At 40.4% G+C, this 21,180-nt stretch overlaps 1 protein-coding gene across 9 annotated transcripts in view; it reads left to right on the forward strand.

Annotated features, from left to right (window-relative positions):
• PPIP5K1 (diphosphoinositol pentakisphosphate kinase 1) overlaps positions 1-21,180 on the forward strand; it is a 118,192-nt gene that overhangs the window by 6,041 nt on the left and 90,971 nt on the right. For 6 of the 9 annotated variants that reach the window (XM_075273367.1, XM_075273365.1, XM_075273368.1 and 3 more), the window contains exons 2-11: positions 7,425-7,938; positions 11,641-11,836; positions 13,734-13,824; positions 14,188-14,273; positions 15,715-15,869; positions 17,460-17,561; positions 17,645-17,806; positions 18,224-18,345; positions 18,533-18,634; positions 21,094-21,180. In XM_075273367.1, the coding sequence (XP_075129468.1) occupies positions 7,783-7,938; positions 11,641-11,836; positions 13,734-13,824; positions 14,188-14,273; positions 15,715-15,869; positions 17,460-17,561; positions 17,645-17,806; positions 18,224-18,345; positions 18,533-18,634; positions 21,094-21,180 (1,259 nt within the window). In that variant the 5' untranslated portion in view covers positions 7,425-7,782. Of the gene's footprint in view, positions 1-6,981; positions 7,311-7,424; positions 7,939-11,640; positions 11,837-13,733; positions 13,825-14,187; positions 14,274-15,714; positions 15,870-17,459; positions 17,562-17,644; positions 17,807-18,223; positions 18,346-18,532; positions 18,635-21,093 lie in introns of those variants that run through there. The other 3 variants (XM_075273362.1, XM_075273363.1, XM_075273361.1) reach the window with 3 other exon arrangements.

Consider the following 21,180-nt stretch of genomic DNA (forward strand, 5'->3'; position numbering starts at 1 on the left):
GTCTATGTAGACCGCTAGCGTTCGTTTTTTTTCCGCTAGCGGTTTATTGCCGCTAGCAGAAAAAAGAAGCGACATGACCTTTCTTGAGGCGGATTCCGCCTCAGGAAATCAATAGAAGTGAATGGGAGGCTGAAACCGCGTTGCGGTTTTTGGCAAAACCCGCCTCAAAAACCCGCCAGGCATTTTATCAAGCTCCATTCACTGTGCTGAAGGGAAAAACCTCCTGGCATTTTTTGAGGCGGTTTTTACCAAAAACCGCTCAAAAAAACTGCTCTGTGTCCATAAACCGCTTCCTAATTCCTGAAGCATTTTTTTTCAGTACCAAATTCCACCATCGCCTATTCACGTGTGAACTAAGACTTGGTCCATATCTGTATCGGAATGTCTGTGCATAGAATTGTTGTCAAATCTCTGGATAAGAGTCTTGCAAGACTTGCAGTTAAAAAAAAAAAAAAAAAAAAAAAAAAAAAAACACCCACAAACCCCATTATAGTGAGGTCCGTTGGACTCTAAATGTTTGTTATTTTAGTGGTCTGTTTGTTCTTCTGACTGACCAGAACAACTTGAAACTAGTGTGAATCTCGCCTAAACTGAGCCTTAGCTAGCTAAAATAGATCTAGTTTATGAGGTTAGGATGGAAATAGGAGCTGCAATGGCAGATGCTGAAAGCTGAACTGCATGCCTGGCAAACTTTTTTAAGTACCCAGAAGGTAGAATGTAAGCTTTACTGTCCCCTCCAGAAAGTGAATCCCATACCTAACTAGTAGGAGATTCAGAAGTTGTGGCTATGCTGTAGTTTTATTACTTTACATGGTGTTATGTTTGAGAATTGTTTCTGGTTTGTCTGTGATAACTCATGCCACGTTGCCAGAAAATAGACATATATATATATATATATATATATATATATATATATATATATATATATATATATATAGCTATATAGCATGAAAGAGTTGGAGCCACCTGCATGTGTCCAACACGGGAGCAATACTGAGGAGATCACAGTCCAAGACCTACAGCTGTTCTTTCATGTCTGTTAAGCTATGTTATCGTGTTATCATACAAACAGAATAATAGTAACTAGCATGTAACAGTAAATATACAAAAAAAGGTTGTACATGCTAAGCTCACATGTGTGCTAAGTTCTGTAAAAAGCCTCTGTCCAAGATTTTGTCACATTTGAAGGAAAATAGCATTACAAGCGGCTACATATGATGGACTCCTCAGTGGAACCGAACAGACCCCATTACAAGTCAGAGTGGTCTGTCGAGTGCCGTGGGTGTACATCATATGTGAACAGGTCTTTAAAGGGAACCTGTCAGGTTGATTTGGGGCACTAAGACCCTGTGCACATGACCAAATGTACTTCCGATCTGGGGCTGAGATTGCAGCAGAATACACTCCTAGTGACACCCAAGTGCTTTCCGTTATGCGTTTATGGGGGCTTCCGGTTCATTCTGTTACATTGACACCAGGCAGAATAGAATTTGCTCTATAATCATCCGCATCATCGCAATAGAATTAATCCAGAACCCCCATAGGTGTGAATGTATCAAGGAATTCACTCGGTCGTCACTCTAAATGCATTCCTCTACAAACTCTGCCCCACATCAGATGCAAACTCTGTCATGTACATGGGGTCTAAACCCCTTGTTTTTGCACAAGCTTCTTTTTACACAAACATTTGCGATTTCTTATTTTTTTTGTATTGCCTTTTTTCAAACAGTGGGTAGAGTTTAGCGGAAGGGTGGTAGACCACTCCAGCCCAACAGGACTGCCATAGTTTACATCATAGTTGGCATAGATTCCATTTCTGGTGCAAGGACTGCCAAAAGATGCACCACATTTATTAAGAGGGCTGTATTATGTAATAACAAGGGAACGTTTTGTTTTTGGGACCTGCAGATGCCAATGTAAACAGCAATTTATAAGGTTTTTATATCTAGAAAATAATGAATTGCCAGATAAACACATAATAGCTGAAGTTTATGGAGTAAACAGCTAAATTACCATTGTGCTCCTGGTCATTGCTTTCTCTGTAGTTGTGTGTTTTGGTTAGCTTCACTGCTTTAATGGATAACTCACTTATCTTTATCTTTTCCTTCCCATCTTGAAAGGATGATCCTTTCCAAATAAGATCTCTTTGCACTCTTCTTGTATTGTCGGAATAATTTATTTCAAGGCCAACTGGTTTATATTCAACTAACTTGCTTGACCTTTTGCAATCTTGTCAAATTCTCCTCTGTAAAGGTCCTTGATAAAGTAGACTCTTGGACTGTTTTTAGTCACTTTTTTCCACCCTTAATATACTACCTCAAGGCTTTGTCTTATTTACCCTTCTATTCTCTTCCTTCTTCCAGAATAATATATTAAACTTATATTGATTCCTCATTGCCTCTTAGGCCCGGTTCACATCGCAGTTCGCTATTTCATTTGGGGAGTCCGCTTGGGGACCCCCGAACGGAATACTGAATGCATTAAAAAGCTGTGAGCTAAGAAACTAAATAGACTATAATGGGGTCTCTGTGGTTTCCGCTCGGTGTCCGCAAGAATAAGGCGAGAGAAAAGTCTCAAGAAGTTTCCCTATTAGCATAAAGATGTTAGACAGTGATCCATTGCTTTAGACCCCCTCAGAGCTTGAGTCTTCATAATCTGAATGCTCACTATTATACGACAAGAGCAGGTTTGTATCCCCACAACATGAGAAATGGAGACATTGTGCTTCCTGCGCCCTTGTGCATAGGAGTAAATCTACAGCAGTTCTGGGGCAGTTGTAGATTTTGCCAGCAATGACACTATTTTTGGGTATAAAAGAGAATGACTATAATGTGGGCGGTGACCCTGACACCCCTCGCCTATTTTGGGAAAGGTGGTAAGGCCAGTACAAAATCACCACATGGAATAGAGTTAAGTTAGGGCTGGCTGATTAACCAAATTAAAATCTCATTTAATTGACCATTTTTACTCTGATTATGATTAATGAATGAATATATTCGGGCACTTCCTTTTTTTTTGGATGCGACGCCATGCCACTGAATTGTAGGTTTATTCACTTATCAGTAATTGGCTAGCATACAGTGAGTGACATATCCTTTAGCCAATGCCAATGAGGATGCAAAATAATTGAAGTAATCAATATGAGCCAGTTCACATCGATCAATTCAGATGATTTTCGATTTTGGTTATTTTTCAATTAATTGCCCAGTCCCAAGTTAAAAAGTTGCAAATACTAACTTTTGACTATTTTCTGCCATGATTTTGGCATAACCACAACTCTCAATTCCACTGTGTGTTAAGGGAAACTGGAATATCCCTTTAAATTGCCCCATGAATAACACTTATACCCTGTTTACAGGATAGGGTAAAAGTGTCTAATCACTGGGGCGTCAGCATTCATGAGAATGGGGTTCTCCCCCCCCCCCAATAACCCAATTGAATTACTTATGTGTAGGACTGCTAAAGATAGCAGAATGCTGTACTGTGCTTTCTCTAGAAGTGCCATAGTTGATTATAGTGACAGGAACGTGTAGTTGCCAGTACATTGTAGTGGTGGGGGACACAGGACCCCCTTTGACTTGATTAGTGGCTGTCACCTTATATCTTGTGGTCAGGTTAAGTGGTGTTCATTGTATTGCTTTGGCCTGTACGCACAGCCACGGTAAACAGAGTAATCTAATACATTCCCTTTATGACATTCTCTTCAGGATTCAGTATAGGCAACACGGCTAAGGTTTTGATGTGGAGGATGCCTGCACCTGTGGCAGCACATCATCCTGAAGACATTTGTCTCCCTCCCACTGACATATAAGACATAATATGCGGCCACAGCCTGATATGAAGGTGCTCAGCTGCTGAAGGGAATTTTCTGCACTATCATTCCTTCTAGGATGGCATACTAGCAGACAGCACTGACGTAATCCCTCATTTCCTTGGAACCAAATTGCATCCAAAAGGTTTGCTTTTCTTTGGCCTACTTATTTGAGTGGTGTTTGCTATGCCTACGGGCCGGTGATGGAGTGCACTAGAAGAATTGGAGCTTTGTGCAGTTCTTTGGATGGGAAACAAACACTTGTTGGAGCTCCCTGTACTAGGTTTATAGAATAGAGAGTGTAGACTTGCCTGTCGTGTAACACAGTTCAGTACGCTTTGAACACAGCGGGGTACTCTTGTTTTTCTGAGTTTTTCTCCAGCTAAAGTAACCTGCACTGAATTTAAGGAGTCTCCGATTTATGGTAAAATACAGTATGTTATTGTGCATTAGTCATAAACTAAAAAGTACGTTATGTTCCAGCTTTGCACAGTCTCTTCGCTGTTTCAGGAGATATAAACGTACAATGTTATTGTCTGGCATACAGGGCCGCTTACATTGGAGTGGACTGCGAGAACAGGCTGTAGCTTGCGTAGATTGCTTTCTCTATATGTGTCTTTACTCCCTGCTGGTCCTGCTGTCTACATATTTCGTGCAGCTGTATTGGGAGATTTTCGCTTTTTTCCCATCAAAATATAATATAGGCGTTTCACTGATAACAGATCTTGTTTATATATGAAAATTTCTTATATTATTGACACTGGAGGATGCAATTGGGGGTCTTCTGTTAATCTGTACAGAATGTACATATCATTTCTAATAGGTTGTTGAAATGTAATGCCCTCGTTACACAAATTTATAAAAAATTGTCTGAATTAGCAACAAGCTTTATCATGTGTATGGACAGTGTGGTCCCCAATGTAGTTGCCATCTTCTCCAAATCCATGTTATTGCCAATATGGGTTAGGACTGTGCAGTTATCTATTAATTACTATAACTTATGGTATAAGGAAAATTTTGTTTTTGTACTGTTAGGGGGCGTACACACTACCGTCATTGTCCGACAGGTAGTGTCCGCTGCTAGTGTCCGTTCAAAATCTCGCACGGACATTAGGAGCGGACACTAGCTGTGTCCGTGACACTTGTCATTCATTTAAATGGCGATTGGGTGCGTTCTTTTGCACTCCGTGCCTGTCCTTAACCGTTTGTAAAGATACCTGAGGAAGAAGCAGAGCGCTTTGAAAGCTTGTAATCTGTCATCATTATTATTAGTTAGCCATTAAAAAAAGGTATCAACTACTGAAGACTCAAGTTGTTTTTTTTTTTTTTGTTTTTTTTTATATATGACTTATTCAGGGCCATCATATTCCACAGCACTTTACAGACATTGCCGTCACTGTCCCATATAGGGCTTTCGATCTAGATTCCTTATCAGTAGGTCTTTGGTGTGTGGGAGGAAACTGGAGTAACTGGAGGAACCACGGGGAGAACATACAAACTCCTTGGTCAAATTCACATGTAGGATTCCAGTACTGCAAAGCCTCAGAGCTAACCAATGAGCCACTGTGCTGCTGTTAATTCATTTAAAGGGATTGTCCACTTTCAGACCATTATTGAGAGACAAATCTTATTGTTTGTATAATAAAAAGGTGTATATTTTTTCAATATAAGTTATCATTTCCTCATGGTTTTATAGATCTCCGTTTGCAGTCATTCATTCTGCTTACACTCGAGATAAAAATCAGTCCCTGGTCATGTGATGTACGACAGTCCCTGGTCGTGTGATGTACGACAGTCCCTGGTCGTGTGATGTACGACAGTCCCTGGTCGTGTGATGTACGACAGTCCCTGGTCGTGTGATGTACGACAGTCCCTGGTCGTGTGATGTACGACAGTCCCTGGTCGTGTGATGTACGACAGTCCCTGGTCGTGTGATGTACGACAGTCCCTGGTCGTGTGATGTACGACAGTCCCTGGTCGTGTGATGTACGACAGTCCCTGGTCGTGTGATGTACGACAGTCCCTGGTCGTGTGATGTACGACAGTCCCTGGTCGTGTGATGTACGACAGTCCCTGGTCGTGTGATGTACGACAGTCCCTGGTCGTGTGATGTACGACAGTCCCTGGTCGTGTGATGTACGACAGTCCCTGGTCGTGTGATGTACGACAGTCCCTGGTCGTGTGATGTACGACAGTCCCTGGTCGTGTGATGTACGACAGTCCCTGGTCGTGTGATGTACGACAGTCCCTGGTCGTGTGATGTACGACAGTCCCTGGTCGTGTGATGTACGACAGTCCCTGGTCGTGTGATGTACGACAGTCCCTGGTCGTGTGATGTACGACAGTCCCTGGTCGTGTGATGTACGACAGTCCCTGGTCGTGTGATGTACGACAGTCCCTGGTCGTGTGATGTACGACAGTCCCTGGTCGTGTGATGTACGACAGTCCCTGGTCGTGTGATGTACGACAGTCCCTGGTCGTGTGATATACATACAGGTGCACAGCTGGTTTCCAGGCACATTGCTGTGCTGTGACTATAACTATACTTTGCATTTGCACAATGTAAAACTAAATATCTGCTGCTAAAATAAGTTACAGTTACAGTAAATTCACCTTTTTGATGGTGGTTTGAATATTGGAGACGGTGTACTATATACTAAAAGTGACCAAACGGCATGAGGGAAATGCAAGCAAAGTTATAAAATGACTAACTGGTAAATCACTTGCCTCTCCCTGACACTTAGATGTGTTTATCAGTGTTGTGAGGTGGAGTACAGAAGCAAGAGTCAGCTGTATAATATGGCGGACACCTGGCATTGATGGAACAGGCCCAGCTTCTGTGCCAGCTCCATTGTATTGCCTAGCTTAATACGGTAGTATGGTACTGAGGAGTGGGGTCATAGACTTTCACTATCTTTGCAACCTTTTTTTTTTTTTTTTCTTGGAAGGGGTTGTGATTCTTATTGCAGCTGATAATGCTGTATGACATAACAGTACCTAAAGATATGAAGATCATATTTATAATACATGTATGCTCAAAACATCCAAACTTTCTTATTCATTCCAAAGTTACATTGTGATAAAGTTTTGGGCCACGCTCTGACTTCTCTGTTGTGAGCACCCAGGGAGCTTGTCCCTCCCCTTACTGCCCCCCCATTGTCAATACTTTTAAGCAGTGCTCTTGCATACTGTCACTTCAGATCCTTGCTTCTTCTCTGAAGTGCTGAGACAGCTGTCTAGCGGGGTGGAGCACGGAGCACTGCAAGCCATAGGTTATTGAGAAGGCAGAACTTTAACTCACCTCTAGCTGCTGTTCTCCTTGAGTACATGGCAGCGTGGAGGAGAATAGCTGTTTACTAATGATCAGTTCTGCAAGTTCCTGGCTGAGCAGGCTGCTTTTTCTAAGCCCTGCTTGAAGGACACAGAACAATATTATCTGAGTTCTTCACCTCTTAAGGATAGCACAGATTACCGACTTGTTAAAGACTTTTATACTAGAGTAAGTTTCTCTGTTTATGTGCATACTTGGCAGGTTCTCTTTACATTGTGTTGTATCTATGCTTTAACATTGTAAAATGTCATATTCAGTAAAATGCTGCTTTGTTTGTTCCAGGTGCAGCCTTCTGGAAGATTGATGTCTGCTAGAAATCACATCTAGGACTCTAAACATCCCACACTGGTATTCAAGCACTTTGCTTCTAGGACTAGATGACAATAGCATTTAAAAACTGTCTGCCTTCTAACCAATACAATGTATATATCAGCCGGCCCCATAGAGCATGCTAAAACTTATGCTTTCTCCCATAGTTAGTAGCCCTTGGGTATCCCTTTACCACTCATGCATCCTTTCCTTGCTTATAAACCCTGTGCCCTGAAACTGGAGGCCTTAGAACTGACCCCCTCTTTTCACAAGATCTGTCCTATTTTTACGTGATGGTTCCAGAGCGTGATGTTAGGCCCACTAGTTTGTGATGTCATCCCTGACCCCACCCTGCGAGGGCGACAGCTCGACACCCAGATTTTTTGTCGGTGCCCGAGATGATGAGACAGACTTCCTGGAATCAAACATGAATCCAGACGAGATTGATTTCTATGAGGAAGAGGAAGATGAAGATGAGGAAGAGACGGTAAGGAATACCTTATGTCATATTTTAAAATCAATTTGTTCAGTAGTTTATTTTACACAAAATGTACCTTTTTTGGTCATATTACTAAGTTTACTTTATTTTGTAATACAATATCTTGGGAGAATAGTTTGCTTTGCTGGGACCTACCAACAGTTGCAAGGTGATGTATGCATTTGTTAAAAGTGTGATGTAATATCTGAAATTTACCCAACTGTGCTTAAAGGCAAGACTTGAAAATATTATTTTCTTGTTTGCAAGTGCAAGGTGCATTTCCTGAAGAAAAAAAAAAGCTGAAATATCTAACTTTTATTTCTACCACATGCCAATGTATTCTTTTACATGTAACGCTAGGTTCACACTAGCATTCGGCTCTCCGTCTTTCAGGTCCGCATGGGAACCTGAAAGACATAGACCCTGTCCAGTTAAAAAGCGGTTACCAGCAGAAACCTGCGGACTTCACAAAATATAATGGGGTCCACTGGTTTTAAACTGAAACTAACAGAGAAAAGTCCTTCTTGTATTACATTTCTATCCGCTAATTTTAAGTAAAATCACCGGCGGACTCTTCCAACGCAGGGGTGAATTCAGCCTAACTATTTTATGTTACTTGCAGGTATTTGTAAAGAAAATTCTTAGGCACTGTTGTTGACTAAGGGCGGGTTCACATCTGCTCCCCGGTCTCCGCTTTTAGGTTTCCGTCTTCTGCCGACAGGAGACGTAAACCCGGCAGACAGTGTCCACCTGTGAGCGTTTTGTGGTCTCCGTGGCTAAACCGGTTTTTTTTTTTAACCCGACACAAAGTACTGCATGTCTGACTTTGTGGCCGGTTAAAAAAACCCAAAAAACAAAGAACAGTTTCACTGTGGAAATCACGCTCACTGGCGGACACTTTGGGTTTGAAAAGTGACTTCTGGTTTCCGTCTCCTGTCCGATTTCTCGGGCAGAAGACGGAAACCTAAAAGCGGAGACCGGGGTGCAGGTGTGAACCCACCCTAAGAGCTAAGTTGCAAAACTTTTATTATTATACATTATAGTAGCATGATATATAAGGATTAAAGATGAGCAAACACTATTCGAAACAGCCGCTTCGAATAGCACGCTCCGATAGAAATGAATGGAAGTGGCTGGCCATGTCCATTAATTTCTATGGGAGCGTACTAGTCGAAACGGCTGTTTCGAATATTGTTCGCTCATCTCTAATAAAGATGCTTCCACAAACTCCAGTTGCAGCCACCCATCCATCCACCAGTGATGGCCAGTTGCTGAATGTTTTTGAAGTTATTTCCTGGTATTTCCCTATAAAAAATAATGCTGCCATTAACCATTGCTTGCAGAACCCTGTTTGCATTAAAGCCAATGGATATTCAGTCCCTACCTATAAAGTATTATACTGTGCAAACATTTTGGGCAAGTGTGGGAAAAATCCTGCAAAGTAAGAATGCTCTCAAAAATAGAAGCAATAATAGATTCTTTTTAACAAGATGCAAAGTGAATGAACAAAAGATAATTGTAAATCACATCAATGTTTCAGACCCACATCATTTGTTCTAGGTAATCTTGTACAAAGTTTTTGAAGGAGGTTACTCTGCTGGGAGGTTATTCCATATATCATGGAAAACTAAGCACAGACCATCTGTAGATGTTGGATTCCTCAAATTCTTCTGTCTCTTCATATAATCCGAGATAGACTTGATGTGGAAGAGTCAGATGACTCCCTGAGGGTGCAAGCTATCTTTTATTATGTCCAAATTTGAAGAAGCACCAAGAAATAGGCAACGTTAAGGACCATAGGCGCAGTAGTAGTCCACAGAAACTTAGTGAATCAGAAGAAAGATGACACATGTTTATTTTCCTTTGAAATCATGAATGTCCAGCTATGTCGTCAGGTTAGAACTGATAGAAGCCAGTGAAACCAATGACGTCACTCAGATTCATCACCATTTCCTTATTAGCAATTGCTGAGGCTAATTATCAGTGGTCATGTGACCTTCTCCACTTCTGGCCCAGCAAGAATGGGGATTGTACAATGAAGTGCTGGAATAGGTCACTGTAACACGCTTTTTTTGTTTTATATCCACTTTAGCTGCTCTTGGGTTTCCGGTTATTCCTGGAGAACCCTTTTAAGAACTAATAATAAAAGATCTAGAACTGAAAGTGAAAATATAGTTCCCATAGTGCCCTGATTTCAACATCAAATCTGTTTAGGATTACATGAAGAGACGGAAGATTTTGAGCAAGTCTACATCCACAGAAGGATCTGCGCTTAATTCTCCAAGATGTTTGGAACAACTTTCCTGCTGAGTTCCTTCAAATTTGCGTACAAGTGATTGCAGAAGAACTGATGCTGTTTCAAAAGCAAAGGGCGGTCACACCAAATATTGTTGTGATGTAGATTTCTCTTTTGTTCATTTCACTTAATTTTGTTAATTAACAAAAATAAACTATTAACACTTCTGTTTTTGAAAACATTCTTGCTTGTTTGTAAACCCTTGCGGGCAGGATCCTCTCTTTTTCTATACCAGTCTGTTACTAAGTAACTTGGTTAAGTAGTCCTTGTTTATTCTATGTGTTCTTTGCTTAATATATATGTAAATTACTTTCATATGTACAGTGCTATGGTACTCTGAAATAAATAACAATAATCATAAATTCTCCTTTGTTTGATTTGTGAGGTATGAGGAAAGATGTCATTGTTGACCCATGGAAATCCAATTTAGCAGGTTGACTTTAGCAAATCCTTTCTTATTGCCTTACTTACATGTGTAATGCACTTGTGTATTATTGATCTAAATTAAAAGTACTGTAACTTATTTTCTAGGTTAGATATGTTTCCCTGGCATGTTACATAACAGATAGACTAAGCAGGAGTTTTGGACTCTGGCCCCTAGGTTACAGTTTCGAAATGGGGAAAAAAAAGGCAAGGATTGAAGTGTTAGTAATCTGTCTATCGGGAGAGCTAGTAACTGTGTAGGATAACTCAGGGATATAACTAAGGGAGTTCCCAGGACACTGGGGAGATATAAGATACCATATATATTGGATCAAAGATGTCATGCACCCTTTATTCTACACTGGATTATAGGCACCTCTTTCGAGATAAAGAACATTTGTTACGACAGGTAATATCTACATGTCATACAACTAGTATGGAGAATTACATAGACGTTTATGTGTAGAGCAACACAGTAAGTTCACAATGACGACATGGACGGTGTATTGTACTTACAGGATCTGTAATGGAAAGACGGACTTCTTGTAATCTTTTTTGCATACCTTTGTAACAAAACCTGATTGATCTATATTCAGTGATCAATATGATTTATTTTTGTGCATAATCTGATCATATATATTTCAAAAATGTAGAAATAAAAATAAATCTTTGGACTGTTTCCTTGTGTCTACGGCCACTTCTTACATTCTAACTTAGGCTTATTATTACCCATTTATGACAAGCACTTGTATGTGGAAATATCAGTTGTACTATTTTGAGGAACTTGTGAATAACTGAGAAATGGGGCAGAGTTTAATGATGTCACCAGATCCTTATGTATTAATAGGTTCTATATCAAATTATCCGTTGAAACATTTTATGATCTTTTCCATGCAAGGAATAGAAATGCATATTATTGCTGTTCTCTCTACTACCATAGTTGTGTACAGTGTTGCTGTCTATATGTTAATCTATCTGTTTAATAAATTCAGCCTCCAGAGCGTCAGATTGTGGTGGGGATTTGTGCCATGACCAAAAAGTCCAAGTCCAAGCCCATGACGCAAATTTTAGAGCGCCTGTGCAAGTTTGACTACATCACTGTGGTTATCATGTCAGAAGACATTATCCTAAATGAACCTGTGGAGAAGTGGCCCATCTGTGACTGCCTCATCTCTTTCCACTCTAAAGGTAACGTCTCCCCCGCACGGTGCTACATGCTCTGGTGTCACCGCTCTTGACAGCTTGGGCTGCTCTATTTAATGTGGCTTCAAAGCAAAATCTTATTTAATTATTAAATACATCCTGTCTGCTAATCAGTTAGATTGGACGGTTGTACATCTAATAAGGGGTATCTAGTATCTGCCGGTGAACTCTGGAGTTCTACTATGTTTAAGAGCTGGTATTCTGTTTGTATTCATGCAAACTATTCATGATTTTATTGGGATCGGTCGACCTGACAAAGCCTCATCTTGGAAACCACATAGGATGATCAAAACAGCAACAAATAGATCTTGATGTAATCAAGGGAAATGGGGTCAGTCATTTTCAAGTAAGGATATATTGGCCTGATTATTGATACCTAACAAGCTTGTATGTGAAATTATCTAAAAGAGAACTTGTCACTTCTCCTTACATTTCTATTTTAGTGAATATTTGTATTCCCAATAAAATTACACTTCTGGAGCATCTTTTCTTATAAATGGTGTAGTACTGTTTCTCTGTTAGTGCTCACTGTTTGTGAATTAATTGGCAACTGGGTGTTGCCATTTCACCTTATCAGGGCTCGTTCACAAAGGGCAAGAGGGGGCGGATTTTGATGCCAAATCCACCTTAAAATCCGCCCCCTCACATTAGAGGTCTATGTAGACCGCTAGCGTCCTCTATTCTGTGAGCGGTTTGTTCCGGCTCACGGAAAAAAGAGAGCTGCCCTTTCTTCAGGTGGATTCTGCGGCTGATTCAGCTGCGGCGTCCGCCTCACAACAGCACCCTCCGGACTAGGACCATTCATTTGGGCCTACTCCTGAACGGCTTCCCGCGTCAAATTCAGGGCCAAAATACGCGGTCCCTAGCCCCGTGTGAGCTAGCCCAAAAAGGAGTGTGCTTCTACACAGTCTGACCATGCAAGCCTGAATTGGACTGTGCCAGGGACACCCTCCTATATGAAACCACCCAGGTGTCACTTTTTTCATACATTTTTAGGAGAAAGGAGATGGTTGGGGAACTGCATGCAGTGTGCATTACTATCTGCAGTATTTGTTTTCATTCAACATATGCAGGAATGAACCTAAAAAAAAGTCTGGACCCCTTTGACAAAGTTATAAACATTTAACACTTTTGATGTTAAGTAATTATCACATATCCAATGAATAGGGATGACGGCTAGTTTGGTGGCAGCCCCGTACTTTATATCCCCCATTTGAGTGTAGTGATGGTTGCTCATGCTCATTCCCATTTTATTTAACATCTGTGGGACAGTATAAGCAAATGCAGCATGTGGCTAACTTTGTTAGTCCCATAGAATGGGAATGTAACAGCAACTCTGTTGTTAAACTTAGGGTGAGTTCACACGGAGCAACGTGCCGCGTGATGTGGCACGTATACGCCGCGTGAGCTTTTGCGGGCCGTTCACACTCCCATTGATTTCAATGGGAGCGTGGATTGTATACGCGGCGCTGGCCACATATACGATCCACGCTCCCATTGAAATCAATGGGAGCGTGAACGGCCCGCAAAAGCTCACGTGGCGTATACGTGCCACATCACGTGGCACGTTGCTCCGTTTGAACTCACCCTTAGAGGCAAATTCACACAGATATAAGCTAGTAATCACTTTCCTTCAATCTCCATCAGTCACAAAAGCTCCAGGAGAACAGCTAGTTCAAGGAGGCAATTTAGTGTGACCTTACTAGGGCACAAGCTCCTGGACTTTCATCCTTGGATACTTCTTTCCATGTGGTGACTAAACTAACTCACAATAGAGAGCAGATGGATCTTAATGAGACAACATTCAACTACTGGGTAATGCCTTATTGTGAATTGTGCTTTGATGCCCTATTATAACTAGCATTGTTCTTGTGCCCCTTAGGATTTCCACTGGATAAAGCTGTTGCTTACTCAAAACTCCGCAATCCATTCTTGATCAATGACTTGGATATGCAGTATTTCATCCAGGACAGGTAGGTTATGACCACAATGTTTTGAGCATCTATTTTTAAAGAGCATCAGTATGATCCTTGACCACTGACCTCCTCACTTAAGTCCACACACAGGCATACTCAGCTTGGTTGGACATTCAGATACTCTAAATATAGAGAGTGGCAAACAAACCTGCCAAACACTTCTGTTAACGTCTTATCTTGTTTAAGGGGCAAGGGTTGACTGGTTATATTGAAATCAGCAGGTACAGCCTATGTTTATCTGATGTATATGGCTACTTTAAGAAGTTGTTTTCTATCCCTTAAGAGTTGTGCACACAGATTTCTGAAGTTAAGCAGTGTCTTATTGTTCCATACAAATGTATGTTTTTTCTTTTTCTGTAGAAGGGAAGTATATCGCATTTTGCAGCAAGAGGGAATAGATCTTCCTCGTTACGCTGTACTTAATAGAGATCCCGACAAACCCGATGGTAAGTTCATCAAATGTATAGCAGCTGACAACTGTACCTTAAATTTAACATAAAGAAGTAGTTAACCCTGTGCTGTACCATATGACCTACTTCTTGAAGTTTTGGAGGTCACTGTCCTATTCATTAAACTCTGTCTCTTAATGCATTTCTATAAGAGCCTCTTTCTGAGATCCATAGGAATATATTGAAAGGCAGGGTTCCAGTTCATTGAATAAAACTGTGACCTCAGGGAGCTCAGAAGTAGGGCAGTATATCTGCCTAATAACACAGTTAGTATGTTTAACCCTTCCACCACCCTGCCGATCTACCAATGTAGAAAGGAGGAGATATATCTATTCGCTTTGGTCTTGCTGATTTGGATTTTGGTCTGCATTTTATGTATTTTAATTTAAGGTAATTTTAGCTTATATTTTGGGGCAGATTTTGTATTGTATTTGTGCCAATTTGTGGTGTCTACTGAAAAATGATGTTTATGAAGCCCTGCACCTTTTTTAGGCACTTTTAAAGTGTCAGAAATAGTGGGTATAGTGCACGCTCCTTATGGCACACCAAGCTTTCCCTGGTTTGAAGCAGTGTACTGTAGTCATCGACAGGAATAGGTATCCTATATGTGCGTATACCGTTTGCACTACAAGAGTTGTGCATCGCTTGAACTGTGCACCTGGTATTAAAGGGATTCTATCATTGGATAGCCTTTTTTTTTCCTGACTAACACGTAGGAATAGCCTTAAGAAATTCTATTCTTCTCCTACCTTTAGATGTTTTCTCTGCACCCCCATTCGGTAGAAATCCCAGTTTTCTTCGGTATGAAAATGAGTTCTCTCTCAGCACTGGAGGCGTTCCCAATGCTGCGAGAGAAATCTCCAGCGTCGCCTCCATCTTCTTCTGGAACGCCCTCTCCCTGTGTTTTCTTCCATCCTGGGTGTGAATCTTCTAGACATGCGCAGTCGGCTCTGCCATCGGGCCTCGGGCAGAGCAGACTGCGCATGCCCGGGCCACAAGAAAATGGCTGCTTACACCAGCTTTCTTGTGGCCTGGGCATGTGCAGTGGGCTCGGCCCGATGGCAGAACTGACTGCACATGTCTAGAAGATTGACACCCAGGACGGAAGAAGACTCAGGGAGAGGGCGTTCCAGAAGAAGATGGAGGCTGCGCTGGAGATTTCTCTCGCTGCATTGGGGACGCTCTCAGTGCTGTTTGAGCGCTGGGGCCCGCCTCCAGTGCTGCGAGAGAACTCATTTGCAAACAGACGAAAACCAGGTTTTCTACCAAACGGTGGTGCGGAGAAGACATCTAAAGGTAGGAGAAAAATAGTATTTCTTAAGGCTATTCCTACGTGTTAGTCAGAAAAAAAAGAGTATCCAATGATAGGATCCCTTTAACGATTCTCCTTCTTTGTGTACTTGAAGAAAAAAATGTTAATTTGAGGCTTTATTCACAGAGTGTAATCTAGTGGAAGGTGAAGACCAGGTAGAAGTGAATGGAGAGATCTTCCCTAAACCCTTTGTAGAGAAGCCAGTTAGTGCTGAAGATCACAATGTGTATATCTATTACCCTACATCAGCAGGAGGAGGCAGCCAGAGGCTCTTCCGAAAGGTATGGATCTAGATGTAGACGTTTACAGACTAGTGTCCTACTTAACCACTTCAATACGGGGCCAAGACATATTTTAGGTTTATTTTGTATGTGTGGTTTTGAGGGCTGTAACATTTTTCCCGTATGTCTCAGTCAACTAATTTTTACATCTTTTTTCGGGGACACATAGGGCTTTATTTTTATGTTGTTTTTATTTACGAATGTGTTGTAATTTTTTTTATATCCGGGAAAATATAAACAAAATAGGAGGGAAATTGTCTGATTTTCAATTTATTATAATTTTTTTTATTTAATAATACAAAGTGTCACTGAAAAACTTTATAAAATAGTTTTTCCTCTCCGTTACGGTAATTTTTATTTTGTATGGGGTTGTCGGGGGTGGGGCTATAACCTTTAATAACAGCATTTTATTAGCGTATTATTTTTTTTTAATTTTATTTACATTTTTTTTCAAACTTTTTTTTAATATATATATATATATATATATATATATATATATATATATATATATATATATATATATTTTATATATATATATATATATATATATATATATATATATATTTTATATATATATATATATATATATATATATTTTTTTTTTTTTTTCAGATTGTGTCCCCATAAGGTGATAAGAGACCTTTGGGGATATCTGATCACTTTTTTTCTGTATTGGAGGCTGATTTCCCCTGCAACTGGGGCTGCTACATTTACAGCCTCTTGCACACTGTATACACAGTATACAGAGCTGATCTGGGTCCTGTAGGATCACGTGACCGCCGGGTCAGATGGCGGCGCCCATAGCCGTGTATACAGCGCTCATTGAGCGCGGTATACACAGTGATCGAGATGGCAGGGAATAAACATTCCCTGTCTTCTCTCTGGGAGCTCCGGCTGAAGTTACAGCCGGCTCCCAGCTTCAGCAGCTGCATGATCTCCGTGCAGCTGCTGTGTTCTGACTGGACGTACCGATACGTCCTGTCAGAACTAGGCAACCACTTCCCAGACGTATATAGTCTGTGGGCGGTCCAGAAATGGTTAATGGTCTATTTCTTAAACAGGTTATTACCGAGGTCACTCCACAGCAAATTTAGCGGTCTCTTCTACATCTGCATTTACTTGCACTTTCAACTCTTTGTTATTACGCTAAACAATTATGGTATGTCGCACTCTGCATGCGAGGCCGCATCATTAGAAGCTGAGTTCTGTAAGCTCAGTGACAACCATGGATTAAACAGAATCTACTTTTGTCAATGAATTATAAAGCCACATTCACTTGTGTCTGATCTGCTGTTGATGAGTCAGTGAGTTAAGAAAATGTGTTTATGCAAGGCTATGCAAGTTGTTTCAATAGCAGGCAGTTAATGTAAGACACTTGGAAAAGGTGTCATGTTAAATGTAAAAATAAATGAAAAATGTAGCGCACCTTACTTGCTGTGCGATCCTTTTCATAGAACGTACTAATATTCTAGTGTTTATATATTACATGGAATGTATATAGCGATACCTGTGATATACTTCATAAATGTTTGCAATTTTTTTTTATTATTAAAATGCTGAACCTGTAATAATCTGTATGGGTTATTACAGATTGGCAGTCGCAGCAGTGTTTATTCTCCAGAGAGCAGTGTTAGGAAGACTGGATCTTATATCTATGAAGAATTCATGCCAACTGATGGTACTGATGTTAAGGTACAAAGTAATCCATAGCTTGCTTTATATTATTCTTACAGTGAGGAAAAATGTAACATTAGTGATCTCTACATGTCATTTAGGTATATACAGTTGGTCCAGATTATGCCCATGCTGAGGCCCGCAAGTCTCCAGCTTTGGATGGGAAAGTGGAGCGTGACAGTGAGGGGAAGGAAATACGCTATCCAGTAATGTTAACTGCCATGGAAAAGCTGGTTGCCCGTAAAGTCTGCTTGGCCTTTAAGGTGACTACAATTATTTCCAGTTATATTTTTATTGGTTGCAAAAGCATAACTATAGGGGAAGCAAAGGATGCAATTGAAATGGGAAAAGTGTACTTAAAATGGGATCATTTATACGTTGGAGCCCTCGTAGAGATCTACATCACAATTTGTCACGATTGCTCAGAGTCAGAATTTGGCTATATTTTACATCATGTTGGTGTTTATGCTAAAGGCATCCATAGGATTTAATTCAGCTTCTGAAAGCTCGACGCCCCTGTTGAATTGTTATACTTGCCTATAAAGAGCAGTAGGGCATGGGATTCTACATCATTTGTCAGATTATATTTGCACGTCAGTACCTACTGATTGATTATTCTTCTAGGTTTGATTTACAGAACAATTGTCTGTATCAGTGTTTGAATATATTTCTATTTTCAGCAAACTGTCTGTGGCTTTGACTTGCTGAGAGCCAATGGACACTCTTTTGTCTGTGATGTCAACGGTTTCAGCTTTGTGAAGAACTCTATGAAATACTATGATGACTGTGCCAAAATACTAGGGTAGGTTTCTAGTCTTCTGCCGATATTGAGTGGAATATCATCTATGAAAATTGATGTATTTTGTTGTAACTGCAATTGCAGTAAAATAAAAATCACTACTGGCTTTTGCAGAGTATCCTTCAGTATTTACACTGAGCAGAACACTCTTACAAGGCACTTAAACTTTGGTTCTTATGTTTTATTTTAGGAATATAATAATGAGGGAACTTGCTCCACAATTCCACATTCCCTGGTCAATCCCAACGGAGGCAGAGGATATACCTATTGTACCAACTACATCTGGCACAATGTGAGTAACAGAATCCACATCTTTGGTTCCCTGTGGTTTCTGTGCATCTTCTCAAAATGGTAGAAAAAAAAAAGTCTAATGTGTTTTTACATTTGTAAAGTTGATGATACACATTACTAGAGATAAGTGAATCACTCAGGATCGTTTAGTTTGGGTGGCTTACTTCCCAGTATGTTTCTGGTTGAAAAAGTTCAGTTCTGCCAGGGCTCCTAGGATCTATCCAATTTCTAGTTCTCTAAGGCTCGATTCACACCAGTGTTTGAGCTCCATTTGGGGTTTTCGTCCCCAAATCCGCTTGAAAAATAGAGAGTCCTTTCAAGTAAGTCTTTTCTCTCCCCATTATAGTCTTTTTAAGCAGATTAGGTTCTAAAGAGTGGAAAGCTGAACCCTAGTGTGAACCTAGCGTAGGGCCAACAAAGCCAAAGTTATGTAAAAGTGAAATTATTCTTTGGGTGTTGTCCGGCATTCTTTTTGCCTCCTCGGTGACATCATGCCTCATGGAGCCTGTTGTGCCCATATGACCACTAGTGGCCCAATCACAGGCCTTAGTGGTTACCAGGGGCACATGTCGTCACCAGGAAAGCACTGGAAACCTTGAGGATACCTAAAAGAGGTAAAAGAAGGGGAGTATTTATTTATTTTTTTATGCCTCCCCTAGGCCTACCTGTATATACTATAGGGTCTGAAGAATATTTAGAATGTGGAATATTTGTGTTGAGTTTGTAAATAGAAATAGAAGCAATGGAAAGAATGAAGAAATGCATGATTTCTCAAAAAGGAGACAATTTGTGAAATATTACAAAATTTGTTAATGACACAAAAGCTGCTAGAAAATCAAAAATTGTCTGACCGTATAGTTATGCTTTAAAATATAGATAACAAATAGGCCATTTTCTAGTGACACAATCGCTTTAAATATCCTATTTCATGTTTTTCCACCTTCAAATTTGAGATGGGGGGTAAACAATGATTGTTTCCTAGTATCCAGATACAGTTGAATGACACAGGACACCATGCTGCATAGAGGTGAAGATGTTATTTGACCTTTTTTTGTTGCTATAGTATCAGGATGTGTCTGGTGAACAATTTGAAGTATACTTCGTTCATCTATCTTATTTCCTTTTCATAGAAAACAGGCTGTAAAGTTCCCATTAGCAATGCTCTAAGCTTTGCCAGGGAGAGTCTGTTCTGTACACCTTTGCTTGATGCACTATGTACAGTATGTAGAGCTTGTAGCATTTGCCAAAGGGGGATGGTCACTTGAAATAGCTGTATCTTTTATACCACCTAAAAAAATGTTTATCACATGAAAGATTTAATATGTTGCCATGACTGCGGAAACCTTAGCTGTAAGAAAAACGGAGGTATCATTAGTTAGAGAGTCAGGAATGTGATTTTATATGGTGTATGAACTGTTGCATCTAACGCTCAAATACTCAATTGGTTTTAACTACTGATATCTCAGCTAATACTACAGAGAATCTCCGATATTTTTTTTTTATTATTTTTTTTTTTTCCTGAAACCAGAATAATTTTTCGGTTGGATAAATCATGAGATACAACCTTTAAAGAGAACCTTTCATGTCCTCGGGCACCTGCCGTTTTATATACTGCTAGAAAGCCAACAGCGCACTGTTGGCTTGTCCGTTATGTGTCCCCGGTGAAGAGCTATTAGTGCCATTACTGTAGCTCTTCAGTGTCAGAAGGGAGTTTCTGATGTCTGTGAGGAATGACCGTACTGTCCATAGCCCTGTACTGTCCGAGGGGGCGTTCCTTACCTCACTGCTTAGCGTCATCGCTAGGCGATAAGGAACGCCCCCTCTGACAGTACAGTGCTATGGACTGTCAGGAGGAATGTTCCTCACAGACTGTCAGAAACGCCCTTCTAACAGTGAAGAGCTACGGTATTGGCACTGATACCAGGGGCACATAACGGGAAAGCCGACAGTGTGCTGAATTCAGCGCACCTTCGGCTTTCTAGCGGTGTATAAAACTGCAGGTCCTCTTTAAAGTGACTGCCTTTGGCAATTATGTGTACTGCCAAATGGGTATGGATTTTTCCATGGCAGCAGCTCAGTTACACAGTTACTAGGGAGAATTTTTCAAGCTTGTTTTCTATTAAAAGCAAGTTAGATTGGAAGCAAACAAAAAATTAACATTGTATTTATGCTTTTCAAGATCAGGAGAATATTAGAGTTTTTAAAATAGTAATAAAGTTTTGTCTGATTGTGTAGCAAAAATCCATGCGCTCAGCTCAAACACAAATGCAAACCAGATCTTTCAGAGATTTTGGAAAAGGAGTTGATTTGTTGAATCTACCTTGCTGTATATGAGTCATTAATGGCCCCTGATGACTGCAATTTTACTTTTTGGGCAGTCATGTACCCACTCGCATATATATGCTATTTAATTTGGTTAACAATGTATGAAGCTAATCTCTACTTTATGCAATAATTTAGGATGGAATTGCGATGTGTAATTGCAATAATACGGCATGGGGATCGGACGCCAAAGCAAAAGATGAAGATGGAAGTTCGTCATGCTAG

This window comes from Leptodactylus fuscus, chromosome 5 (genome assembly GCF_031893055.1).
Source record: "Leptodactylus fuscus isolate aLepFus1 chromosome 5, aLepFus1.hap2, whole genome shotgun sequence".
NCBI classification, from domain to species: Eukaryota; Metazoa; Chordata; class Amphibia; order Anura; family Leptodactylidae; genus Leptodactylus; species Leptodactylus fuscus.